Raw genomic sequence first — 13,730 nt, forward strand, 5'->3', positions numbered from 1 at the left:
GGAAGAGCATTGGCCAGGAAAGTCTTCCTCAACAACGGACTCCCTCCATCTTGGCTATCCTCGCTGCACGCTCTGGTTATAAGTATCCTTGGACTTCTTCTCGGTGTTTCATTCATTGCTATGGAGCAACCAGCGCTCATGTCTACGCCTATGAAGTCGCTTCTGTAGTGGGGACCCATCAGGCTGGCTGCGCTCGCGCTGGACCTCACTAATTTACTGCTTTCACCTGCGTATGCGGATTAAAGTTACACGTGTGACGGTTGGACACCTGTCCAATGTGGAACGAGTGGAGGAAATCGGTGGAGAGTGACGAAACGACTTTTAAAATTTAAGCTCGGTAACCTGATTCGGAAGTAGGTACTCGAAGGGTATTGCACGAGGCGGCAGGTTGCAATCTGCTTCGATGAAAGCCGAGATTATTGCTGTCGAAGCTGTTTCCGGTTCTGCAGGATCCCAGTGCCAACAGAGCCTCGCTGAGCCTTCGCTGTAGTGGTGGGAATGGGAAGAAAGAACCAGTTCCGCTTCCGGACGGTCTACGCGATCCTGCTGCGCTCGGGGTCCTCGCCTGGATCTCCTAAATCAGCGGCCATTATGAGCAATGATCTTGGAACATCACGTTTGGGGAAGGAATTTATGGATCGCTCGAATCGTTAATTTAATAGACGAAAGAAATTGGAAGAGATAAAGAAGGCAAGGGAAAATGCTAATTTTGCTCGAAGAAATCGAAGGCTTGGCTGAAAGCTCGACGAAACTGAAGAATGATTCAGGAACATTGCGAATTTTTATTCCAACACTCGAGAAGCAAAATTTGTTGAATGGTCGATGATCAATTTGAATAATTATTCGATCGTTCGTTATGAAGGAGAAATTCAAGAAGAGGTTGAATAATTTCGAGGACTTTTTTCAACAAGTGGAATTTCAAATTTATGAATCTATTATATCAAAATGACGTGCATTTTTTGAGTAAAATATCGCGGAAGAGAAGATTGCGATAGATTCGCTGCAGCAAAGTTCCGAAGCGAAACTTTGCAGCCACTGACCTCCGAGGGGATTTAATTTGCATAGATTTATTACGGGCAGGATCTCGGCTCTTTATTGGTCGACTGTGTTCAGTTTGACGAACACGTTCGTCGCGAGAATATTTTTTTCCCCATTAAAAAGTCCGTGGAAAAAACTGCCAGTAAGAACCGAGTGTTACCTATAATTCACGAATGGCTCTGCACTGAAAAGCAAATTCCTAGGAAACGCACGAGCTGTGCAATCGTGTGAATAATTACGTAGGAAATGTTTGTTAAGTAATAATTTCCAGACGTGTAAGCTAAATCCGTGAGCCGGTATGTATCGAGACACGAAGATCTTTTCGTTCGTTGCAAACTTAAACGCAAAAATGATATCAAATCGAGTATAATTACTTGTTGAAGTTCCGACTTTGTCGCCTTTTTCCGCCAATAATTCTTCACCGATCGTCTAAGGGTCTGCGATTTCAAGCCGTAGAGGAGGCCGTTGATGGGCGGTGAACAGGCGAGCAAGAGGGAGGCCAACGACGTGAGATTGGAATGGTCGTGGAGGTGCGGTTGATTGCCGACGTCGCAAACTTCCCAAAGAATCAGACCGCAGTACGGAAAATAAAGCAAGTACAGTGAACCAACCAGTTGCATTACCTGCAAAGCCAATATCATGGTCACTATGCATGGAGTAATTTAAATAACAATTAAACAGCGTGCCGCACGACGAGCCAGGGCATCGGCGGATGAAAGGAACTCGTTAGATGGAATTACGCGATTAATATATCAGCGAGAATGTTATTCCAAGGGTGATTAACACGGACACTTTGTTCGTTCGCACTGACGAATTGCACGAGAGAGAAAGAGGGTGTTGATTGCACGTAAAACCGAGCCAAGTCGATCGATTTGGTATGCTAACTTTCTGCAGAAATCCAGTTCCCGGCCGGGGTTTTAAATCATGTTCCAGTCGAGTTGCTCGATTTAACGTCCACCGAGATATCGATAATTAAAACTTCCCGTTTGACTTTGCTAATGAATTTTTCTTCTTTAATCGATCACGATCGACCGAGATAATTCTCAGGTATTCAGAAGGAACACATTGCGGTCACTGTTCTCTTATTTCCCACGCTTACGAGTATTTATACCGTGTTTATTCGTTTCAAGCATTTCAAAGAACCTGTTTATGCTAAACAGATGCACGAGTTATCGATTGTTAAATGATCGTCACGTGACAAAACTCTTTAGCATTTGGGATTCGAAACATGGCGTACGATGAATATTCATAAAACTCTCCTAAATATTATAAGTTTGAATTGCACTTGAAAAATCAAGAACTACTTTCGGAATTTTTTTGACCAAAAATTTGCATATCTCTGCACGACAAAGTGCTAAAAAATTTTTGTTTGGATTTAGATAAAATTTTCCTTTATTTCCTTCATCTGTATTGCAATAATTTTATTATTATCTTTGCCAGTATTGGCAGGAGCTATTACTATATTATTATTTGATCGAAATTTTAATACCTCTTTTTTTGATCCAATAAGGGCAGGTGATCCAATTTTATATCGACATTAACACACCCTGCAATTTTTAGTATTTCCTGAAATCGAGATTGCTCGAATGTTACGCGTACATCCCTGTAAAGAAGTTGAATTTTCTTCTCCGGTGTCATGCATTTTCTGCAAACTAAATCCACGTACACGAGATAACGAAGCTAACCGAAAGCTAATCCGATTAATCTCATCTGTCGGATCGGTATCTTGAAATCCGAGCAGGCAGTCGTTCGAAAATTAAAGCACGCGTGCAAAATTCGCAGAGGTTGGAATTCCCTCGCAACATTGTTGGTCGCGCGTGTCCATGCGAAATTACGAGCTCGTCGTTCGGCACGACACGCTTTGGCCGCGCGAAATTGTCCGCGCGACACGGTATATTACGTCCATTACGCGGACGACACGCGATACGAGAATTATGCAGTGCAAACAGAAATTACGCGGACCTGGGAATGTACAAACCGTTTTGGCCGCGCTGTGAAAGCGGGGCGGGTTGACGACTGAAGGTGCCGTGACAGTGGGTACGAAAAACGGATTCCGTTGATGGGTGATGGTCGCCTGGGCGCTCAGGGTGACTTCGTAAATTGCGCTCGCGATGCGATGCCGGTGATAACGCGCGATGCCGAGCACACGCAAATTGCACACGGTTACGAGGATCGCGGGCAGCGCCAGACCCAGAATCGCATAAGCTGCCCCGTAAAGCGCCGACGCCCACGAATTGTTGCCGAAATTCGGCGCGCAGCAACCCAGCCCTGGACTGTATCTGCAGTAACAATAACGTTCAAGAACTTAATTCTTCGTTATCCCTCTGTCACGCTGCTTGCTTCTTTTAGGGAGACGTGTGAAGCAGGGTATTTAGGGAGCAGGGCGGGTAACGGTGATGGATATACAGGGTGTCTCGTGTCAGGTTTAATTTCGTGAAGTTTAAAGCACTTCGGACGGGGATATAAAATGATACGATATAAATATACCGTATTTTGCTACCATTTTGTACGTGCAATCGAGGTAGACCTTTTAACCCGCTAGATTGAGAAATTTCTTACCTAATTTTATTCGAAAATAGAAATTGTACGTATTTTTATAATGATTTTAAAAACGAACTGGAAAATAGTGGAATCTTAGAAATCTTTTAATTTTACTTGATAAAATTTTGGGTTCCTTTTTGCTGTTTCAAAGTTACTTGGTCTTGTTACGTGGAGTAGTTTGTATATGTTTGAATTGGAAGTTTAGGCGAGAAAAGGGTCCTTTCTTATAGCAGTAGTTGAATTCTTTTACATACCAATTATCCTTCAGGACTGAAATATTTTTCTGTCATCTTTCGACGTAACATTATTTTCGAGCATCTTTGATGATCCAATTTTAATCTTGCTATTTTTCCCGCGTTATATTAGGTGAAGTAAAAAGAAATCCATTATTTTTGCACGAAATTCAATGCAAAAATAATAGATTTCTTTTTACTACACCTAATATAATAAAAGACGAAGTAAGTTAACAATGTTGGCCACCGGCTGAATATTCCAGTATTTCTTTTTACTTCGCCCAATATTTCACGAGCTCGCGAAGAATGCTGCAAATCAGGAAGAAAGAAGCTACTTCCTGCAACTAGAATAATAAAAAAATCCGAGAACTATGTCTCGATTGTCGGACAGAAAAACTATTTCAGTGAGATCGTTAGCAGTTTTAAAAGGAATTTAATTAATCCCAGCCTTGGCACAGTAACATGCACAAGTAACGCGGATGAAATATTACTTTCGATAAAGAAATCGAAACGCTATCTGGGTTGAACTGAACATTCATCATGCGGGAATTAACCAAAGAAAAAACCGTCTTCTTTTAACTCCGCCGGCATAACCTAGCATCTTCTGCGTAAAACGCAAAAGGCCAACGGAAACTCTCGATTTCACGAGACATCGAACACGAAAGAAAAAAAAAATAAACCGAAGAAATGGAACATCGAGTGAAATTTTCAAGGAGGAAACCAACCTGTAAGACGGTACCAGGCCCCAGAAGGGCAGCACGCACAGGAACAGAGCCCCTATCCAAGATGCAGCTAGACCAACTGCAACGCGACGTGGCGACACCAATGCGGCGTAATGCAGCGGCGCTGCGATCGCGTAATATCTGCACAGAAGAAGCCAACTTAAAGCTCTTTCACACGACGATATTTGCATCGTAATACGCTTATGAGAAATACCAAATATGGTACATACACAATTCGATGGAAACGTTTCCTTAAAATACAGTGGACTGTATTGCGCAAATATATTATGCAGCTTTTCTCTATGGATTCCGATTCTTCGCGTAATTTAACGAAAGCGCCGTATGGCGATTCTCAAGTGAAAGAAGAGGATTCGCGATACCGATTTTCCGAAAAAAGAATTAGAAAAATAAAATACCAATTTTCGCTATCTTCGAATATGCTGTCAACGAGAATCGGGTGTGTATGGTACACGTGTATCGCGATTCAGATATCGTGGTGTGAAAAAGCTCTTATGCTTCTAATCGTCGCATGGTCCGCGTGGAAGAAGAATCCTCGACGTCGTTCGAAATCGAATCTTTTTATAGCCCTGTCCCGTTCGACACCCTTAAATGATCGTCCTGGAATCGTCGGAATGCAGCGTGCATAGGTGAATAATGAAAAAGGAGGTGGCGAAGAGGAACGACAGCGAAGAGAAAAGGTCGCGACACGGTGGAAAAGGAATGCGGGAGTTTAAATTCGCGTGGGTCGTGAATAAAATATCGAACGCGTTCGATCGGCCTGAAATCGGGCAGCCACGATATTTCCATGTAATGGAAGAGGTACGTGTCTCTTTGTATTTTTATCCGCCCTCAACCTAGACTATTTTTCCTCGTTTCTCGGGCTTGGTAAATATTTATCATCGAAGGTGTGATTTTGGACGACATAGAATCGCGTCTCCTTAAGTAGCAAAGGATTCGTATTGTAGGATTAACGCTAAATTAATCCCATTCCCGCCAGAGATCTGCGCGTCTAATAAACAACGACTCCTTTTTAATAACAAAGCAGATTTATTTAAGTAAAATATTACACTAGGTTCCTCTCAATTCTCTAACTCTCAAACACACGATTCTCTACTCACCGTGACTCGAATTCTACCTTGCCCGCGTCCTTGCACCCTTATTTAAAGTCTAACATTCTCTCTTTTCATGCACAAGCTCTCTTCGTTGGTCACTCATTTCCCACACTACCTCGACCTTGGTGGGCCAGGTACTTGAGACACTCGGACATATTCCCAGACTTTCGTTCATTGCTTGCACTCGACCTGGTCATAAATATCTCATCCAAACAATCCTTGCACATGGTCACCCGTCCATCCGCATGTACTCCAGACATCACCCCCTGAGCGTTCTCATGCATTCACTTCAAACTAGGACCACACACCCATTCGACTCGCTGTCGTTCTTAATACTGTTTCCTTTGTTAGAGACAAAGCTGAGAATGCGCAGCTCGCAATACCACAGTATTACTATCCAGTCTCGCGAAAATTCGAATAGTTAGCATAAGGAGCAAACGAAGTCGTTACCTGCAGCTACTTAATTAACTATTGAAATATTTCCGACATAGTTTAGTGGCAGCTTGTATCCTCAACGTTTTTACTACGTGCTAACTTTGGTAGTAACAGCTTTGCTGACGACGAAGGCTAGAATGGCACGATAAAACGTCCCGTACCGTGTTCATTATCGATGAACGAGACTCGGTCGAGATACCAGGCCGTTTACACGTTCCTACGATGTAATTTGAGGGAGCATTGGACCTTCTCTGCCCCTGGGACTATAGGCAGGAGCAGTGACGACGAGACGGTGTGTCGAAGGGTTTCTGATTGAATCGAAGATCTGGCGTCGGTTGACGGCCAAAGAGATATCTGGGCTGAATACTGGGAACCGCTATTGACATTCGACGGTGAAAAGCTTGCCAGCTTTGTGCCACGTAAGGCTCGTTGAACGTCGCCGTGGCATCGGATCGAACTCGATTTTTCTATCGCTGTGCTATGGGAGACAAAGGACTTCCGATTCCATGGCCCCTCCATTTTGCCGCTGCGGAGACGACAATGGTTTTTCGACGCAGTCTGCACGACGAACCGATAAGTCAGTCGTTCCGTGTTCATTGAACATCGAATTAACTAAACCCTAGTATAAGGTACCATAGTTGAATCTCGGTAGCTAGTGTCTCAAGGGAAAACTAAAAACGAGTTAAAGTGCTTCGACCGCGTAACTTATACGATCTTATTTAATTATTTTATCACGTAACAAAGAATAATCAAATGATCCACGTGTACAACGATCGTGAGAGGAGTTAAAATATTCGATAGAAGAACAAAGAAACGGGGGATACTTCTATTCTCGAAGAACAATATACGTCCTCGATATATCGTACCTCTATAAATTACAAAATTCGACCATGCGTATTTTACATCGCAAATGAAACGCGGAACGGAAACAAACAATTTCGCGTAAATATCGGGATCGCCAAGGATATTATATTATACATTGGCTATGATAATACAGGTGTCTGCAAATATCGAAGCTACCCGGGACGAATTTACAAAATTGATTCAACAAATATAGCTACTTTATGCTTAGTAAACACCACGACCGAAATTCCCCGCAGGTTCTTGCCGAAGGAATAACAGAGCTTTAGCACGCAGTGGATCATGAAATTTGCGCTATAAATCAGACACGGTCGGGATTCAACAAACAGCTGGACGATAAAAGAATTCGATTTCGAATACGAGCTTGAACTCTGCGTAGCCTGAAAATAGAAGGAAAAGGTGCGAGCACGAACTCACCTGTCACAGTTCAATCCAGTTACGGTCCAGAGTGCGACCGGATGCAGGAGAGCGAGGAGAAACCCGTGGAGAACGCACCAGGTGCCAGCGATAGCCCAAGAACCAGTGGTAAAGATCAGTAATATCAGACACACAGCCGCCTCCACGGCTCCCAAGTGTATCAGCAACAAGGTATTGGCGGTCTGTTGCTGCTGCGTCTGCGGACATTGGTCGTGATACGCGGTTAACTCGTTAAATAAACTTTTCCACGGCGATCAAAAGTTTCTGTGCAACGTGCAATCTTAATTTCTAGCTGAGATCTTGTAATTTAAACTTCTCGCCGTTTGCACGCGATCCCTCTCCCATTTTCTTAAACGTTACTCGTCCACTTCTTTACAGTGGAAGGAATGCTCGGAACGGGTGGAACGTGAATTTATGTAGTACGACTCTTAATTTGATGTTTATGGAATAATTAGCTTCGGAGACTTTAAGGTTTCTTCAACCGAGTTGCAAGAATTGGAGTCATTAAAATGTGCTCCCAGCTTGTAGCTTGTAGCTTGACACTGGAGTCGCCTGACCTAACGCTAGATTTACGGAACCCGTCAATTTGACAGAAGGGTTGCTCCAATTATACGATGGTAACAGATTTAGTTAACTTATATTAAGACTGTTAATATAATATATAATTGTTTTTAAATTAAACTAATCGTTAAAAAGAAAATGGTACGTGGATTCCTTTACCTGTCAATTTGACAGGTGTTCTTAGAAATAGGTATACAGAGAGCGTCCGTAAACTTAGTGTCAAATACAGTACAGTGTATAATATGTACATTGTATATAAGAACGAATGATATTAATAATAATCAAGTTGCAATAACCAGAGGAAATTAATACCTCTAAAACTTGGGAGAGAATAATCTGAATCCAATCATGAACCAATGAAATCTGAATCGGCAACACGGTATTAATTTTAAGCCTGAATATTTAGACCTACTCCATAGATGTTTCATTTAAATGTACTAGCAGTCGTACATACTATTTTCCCTTTATCTTATCGAAAGGGATATTCGAACCTGAGTAAAAGTAAATTGGTATAGGAAATTAGGAGAACGTTTTTATGTATTTCTACGCGTAATTAATTGCAGTGTGAGAAATTTGTTCATACGTGTCACCAGAGTTTCTTGTCCATCGATGACATAATTCTGACATGTATGGCTATATTTCAGACGTTATTCGCGTGAAACAAAATGGGAAATCCGTGGGGGAGTATCGAGTAAAGGAACGCATTTTATGCGACCTACTTCGCCGGCTGTCATTCAACGTCCGGCCTTCGATATTATATCGAAAAGCATGCGATCTTTTCTAACCACTGGGTAGCCTCGCGTTGTTCAAACTGCCATGGTCAGCCAGCAGCACCCGCTAAAATGGATAGCGTAAAAGGATAAGGCTATTTCCAGGGTGACCACTTTCCTTCCGCGAGTTTCATTTCTTCGTGGAGAAATGTGTCATGCTTGCGAAAAGACTGGCTTTCTCTTTCTCTGGTCAAAGGAGACCGCTTTAAAAGGCGGGATTAGCCGCCATTGGAAAAATCGCTCGGGTCTTCGTGGATCTTAATCCCGTATTAATTCCCAGAGTGCTCGATTCTATAATGTAAAAACCTCCTCGGAAATTTTTCTCGGAAAATCGAGCTACGTGTCGCGTCTTTTACACGGTTCGAAGCCATGGCTTGGGATCTTCGTTGTTTAAAATTGCGATTGCAGATTATTCGACAATTTTATCTTTTATTTTATATTATTTCGACGTGATACGTAAACCAGCGAGCAAGGAGGGATCAATCGTAAAGACAAATATGGAGACAGAAAATTGGAGAAAAGTTTGAGAAGACAAAGTTTGTTTGATAGTTTGGTCTCGAAGGTAATGTTATACGGTGCTGAAATTTTTTGATGGAAGAATAGAGTGGTTTAAAGGTGAATAAAGTGCGGATAAAGTATGTGAAATGGTGTTTCGCAGAGGTGTGCGAGGTCTCGAAAATGTCGACTCGTGAAACGAGAATTTTCTTAAGGATTCCCTGAGAATTCCCTAGAGAAAATTCAAAGAGTCGCTTGAATTTTTAATACTATTCTTTGCCTTCCGTAAATACGGTTTAAATAATTTAGAAATTTCGGTATTACGGGGAAACTGAAGCTCCGCTTCGACAAATAGTATTTCAATATTTCGGTTCGTTTCTGTTTCGAGAACTAATCAAACGCGTGTTTGCTCGAACGTTCGCGAGCAACTATGACAATAGTAACTCGTAACTAGACCAAGACGCATTCAAGCATAGATAGCGCGCAATCAGTTTAACGGCCCAACGTGTATTCCCAACCGATAACATAATTGCTTCGATTCTGTGCGGGAGCTTTCAATTCATTAAGGATCCAGACACCTTTTCTAATTCGGCCAGAATTTCATCAACCGTGATTTCGTCGGCCGTCAAAGCTCGATGCTAATGAATTTTCCTCGATTTATCGTCCAGCTTTTCATACGCTATTAAACTTCATTGTGTGTCCTCTGTCCCTGATAACACGGCCATCAAGGAAGACCGATAGCCTATTGAATAATTACTGCAGTGTCAGTGATCTATTGTCTGCAAACAAGCATTCTCTTGTTCCTTAAGAGCACTCGCGATTGAAAAATTCTTATAAACTTGTAATTCCTCGCCATCTTAACCATCTCGAAGATAATTAAACGGCCCATTCTACTTAAAAATTTCTCGCATAGAGTGATTTCAAATCGTCAGTATTAGAAACATAATTTACTATACGAAGGATACCATTTTACGTTAGACTTCAACTTTGATAATTTATTTGCGTCGAACCTGTTATCACGATTAACTTGAGCTTTATTTATTATCAGTTACAATTTTACTAAAATTAATTTCTCCCCAAAAATCGCTCTACTATCCACCCACATACCACTGGAAACTCGAAAAAGTAGAGACCAAGAATTTCCCAAACCAAGAAGTTCCACACCCAAGACCCCCATTTCCACGAACAGCTTTTTCATACCAACTCCATGGTACCCAGCACGCAGACCACGTGGCCTAGCCATGGAACTATCTCGCGAAAGTAGCAATCAGCGGAATTTCGGACCGAAGGAGAGTTTTGTTATTCACCTGTTTGCCCAGCCCGAGAACCACGAGGAGAACGTAACCGTTGAGAAAAAGACCCAGAGCAGAAACGAGGACGAGAAGCACGCCAAAGGCCCAAGGGACCATTCCTCTTCCTCCAGCTTGGTTGTCCGCCTTCGAAGATGTTGGCTCCGGGAAATGGAACAGGTCGGTCGTTGCTGCTCAAGTGTCTAGCCTCTGTTCCGCGATCCACGGTGTCATGATGGCGGATGCACCTGAAACATCTGCCACGATGGCCACGGTATCGATCAGCCCATCGAAATAATTAAATTAAGTCGCGTTAATGTCTGCCATGACTTCGTGCCGGTTTCAAACTCCAACTACGATGATTGGACCAACTTATGGCGGTTAACGACTCGTGCAGGATGCAGTAACTTTGACAGGAGGACGATAGAGGATTCTAGAGGATATCGGAGAAGACGTGGCAATGAGCACCGACTTTTTGGAGACTAATTCGCAAGATACTGCCAATTATTCGACGGTCCGTCTCGTGCCAGGATTGCAATTAGCTAGTGTGGCCCTTGGAGGACGCAGGAGTAGCGTGTGTCGACAGTACTGTCAATCAATGTCTGTTTGCGCGTATGAGATTATGCTTGACTAGGGTTATCCTTGCATACGGGATGAAACGCGAAATTGCATCTCGGAGGACAAATTTTTACCGTTTACGTTTGTAAGTTTGGGTTATGGAAATTCAGGATCTGCAAATATGGTAATATTTTTATATTCGTCGTTTAACGATGACGAAGATTCGAAGATTGCTTGGAAAAATTTTTGCGAATGTTTCCTCGAAGTTTCGTGGGATTGGCATTAATTGACACTAATTTGATTAATGAGGTAGCACGATAGAGCATACTATAGGGGTAAGTTTTACAATTTTTACCACGTGTTCTACCGCGACGTGGTATCGATTCATAAACGAGGTATCGGTTTGGTCAAGGCCGTTACATCGGGACACGAAAGGTCATCGGTTGTGTGGCGAGGTTCTCGATTCACCGCCAAATATGTCAATTAACGATGCCCGTTACCGCGGAGATATATTGAATAATACATCAGTTGTTGCAGAAACGAACATAGTAACGATCTACTTCCGATTAACATGGAATATTGCATTTTAATCCGGATCGTTACCTCGGCGGTATAAGGAAACAGGATACGAAACATCGTGTATCAATTCGAATTCTCGATTGGATTACGTAAAGAATCAATCGTGTTACGAGTTATGGTATCAATTTCGTGGAACGGCAAACAAAGTTTACGTAAGGAAACTTATCGAAAAAGACCATGATATTTTATTGAATTCTTTTGCTCGCGATTGGCTACCTTTCACGATATTCCGTTGGATCGTTATTTTTCTTTCGAAAATTCAAAAAATTAGAAACTGCGCGTGTTTGAAAATTCCTTCTAAATTTGGCTTTGGATCTTTACCTCGAGGCACCGCTTGTATACGCCACTTGCGCGCTGTATAGTGTCAACTATACCAAAATGTTGCTGGTAATTTACATAGACGTCTGTGTACCCTCGTTTGACACGAATTTCCATCCATCGCGAACTATCACCGTTGATACCATAAATTAAGGGGAGTAGAGGCAGAGTCGCTAATAATTTGATTTATCAGAGGCAAAGGCTAACGAGTTTTAAGACTGTCAAGTTAGGGTCGAGCTCGCGAATAACATGGCACAAACACGGTCGATCCGCGGTATGATAAGTGCTGCGGGCGAAAATTACAACTGACGGCTCAAGGTGATGCAAATGCTGGCTAATCCGCTAATGTCTCGCCGCTGCATGACGCGAGCAGGACGCGCTTGCGATAAATCCTGTCAATGAAAATCCTTGTTGCACTACTCGCGTCAGACTTCGCGTATCTACAAATACGAACCCCCCCTCCCCCCCTCAAAGTCGTTTATAAAATAATTTATTCCTTTCGACGGAATCCATGCATTTCGAAACGCTTCGCGTATGAGCCAATGCTAACTTGCGTCAAAATGATTGACTTCAAACGTCAGAATTAAAACCCATGCAATGTTATAACAACGTTGTAACCTATATAGAGTTATACAAGGGGAATTAACCCTTTGCACTCGATGACTTTTTCGTTACAGAAAAATAGTAATTCGAAAACTTTCTGTCATAGAGTCGACGATATTTTTAAAATGGTAAATGAGAAATCATATGCAAATTATGCAAATTAGAATTATTTTTCTTAACGTCGATCTTTAGAATCTGATTAAATGGTAACTGAGAGTCATCTCTCGAGTGCAAAGGGTTAAAATAAAAATAATAATAATAACACTGTACAGGGATGTTTAACTTTTCGTGTCTAAAGGAAATGTCAATTTTTTATTTCGATTAATTAGGCGAATAAACGACTCGTATAGAAATCTGAAGCAATACTTACAAACGTAAATTTTGTCATCTGTATAGAACGTGGTACAGCCTGAGATTTTCTAGAAGACGATCGTTTGACTGACTGGCTGAGACATTGCATATGTAGAAAGGCCAATGAAGAACGAGTCGGAACGAGAGCAGATTTCGTTGTATTATACGTATAATGACGCGTTCCCCTCGTGAATATTGTTTTCCGGATCACGAGCAGCCAGTCGACAGCATAATTTGGTTATGCTGCCATTCAGGCAGTTCCATTATCGACCATTAGCCGGTTTCAACCTTTATACCGAGACAACTCGCGGCACTGTCTACTTCAATCGTTTAGTTCCTTGTTTCAGCAGCCTCGAGATTTAATGTACTATACCCGTGGAGGAAGCCGATAGAGATGTTCGGTCGCTTGTGTAACATTGCACGTTCTTGTTACGAGTCTTTGTTATTGTCGTTGGAAAGATTCCCAATTAACGTTAAAAGTGACCAAAAGCAAGCAGAAATTCGTTTAAGATCAAAGCGAATTTGGAATTCTTAGTTGCGGGGTATATCCAGCAAATTTCTTTTCGGAACGATTGGTAGCGATACCGATTGAACTTTCCCAACTTTGTCAATATTCATGGGGATACGTGTTAATAGAAATTGGTTCGAATAATATTTGCAGCATGGAATAATATTTCGACGAGAATTAAAAGAACAGTAAGAAATAAGTTAAAGGGAATAACTATAATGATTAATAGATGCTGGGACAGATGCTAATAGAAATAGGCTGAAACTGTGAATTTCTAGAGATTGAAATTAACAGAAATGAATTAAGGGAATACTTGTTAATAATAATAATTTATTTCCT

The 13,730-nt window shown here is 41.9% G+C and overlaps 2 protein-coding genes across 6 annotated transcripts in view; one reads left to right on the forward strand and one right to left on the reverse strand.

The window, feature by feature from the left end:
• LOC108555168 (beta-3 adrenergic receptor) overlaps positions 1-10,700 on the reverse strand; it is a 13,055-nt gene extending 2,355 nt beyond the window's left edge. The window contains exons 1-7 of the mRNA XM_017910710.1: positions 10,493-10,700; positions 7,360-7,556; positions 4,538-4,675; positions 3,017-3,317; positions 1,413-1,661; positions 343-574; positions 1-226 (exon numbers count right to left, since the gene is read on the reverse strand). Of these exons, the coding sequence (XP_017766199.1) occupies positions 1-226; positions 343-574; positions 1,413-1,661; positions 3,017-3,317; positions 4,538-4,675; positions 7,360-7,556; positions 10,493-10,594 (1,445 nt within the window). The 5' untranslated portion in view covers positions 10,595-10,700. The remainder of the gene's footprint in view (positions 227-342; positions 575-1,412; positions 1,662-3,016; positions 3,318-4,537; positions 4,676-7,359; positions 7,557-10,492) is intronic.
• LOC108555171 (phytanoyl-CoA dioxygenase, peroxisomal) overlaps positions 1-13,730 on the forward strand; it is an 86,477-nt gene that overhangs the window by 8,611 nt on the left and 64,136 nt on the right. The window lies entirely within an intron of this gene.

Source organism: Eufriesea mexicana, unplaced genomic scaffold (assembly GCF_001483705.2).
Source record: "Eufriesea mexicana isolate 0111107269 unplaced genomic scaffold, ASM148370v2 scaffold130, whole genome shotgun sequence".
Taxonomy (NCBI): Eukaryota; Metazoa; Arthropoda; class Insecta; order Hymenoptera; family Apidae; genus Eufriesea; species Eufriesea mexicana.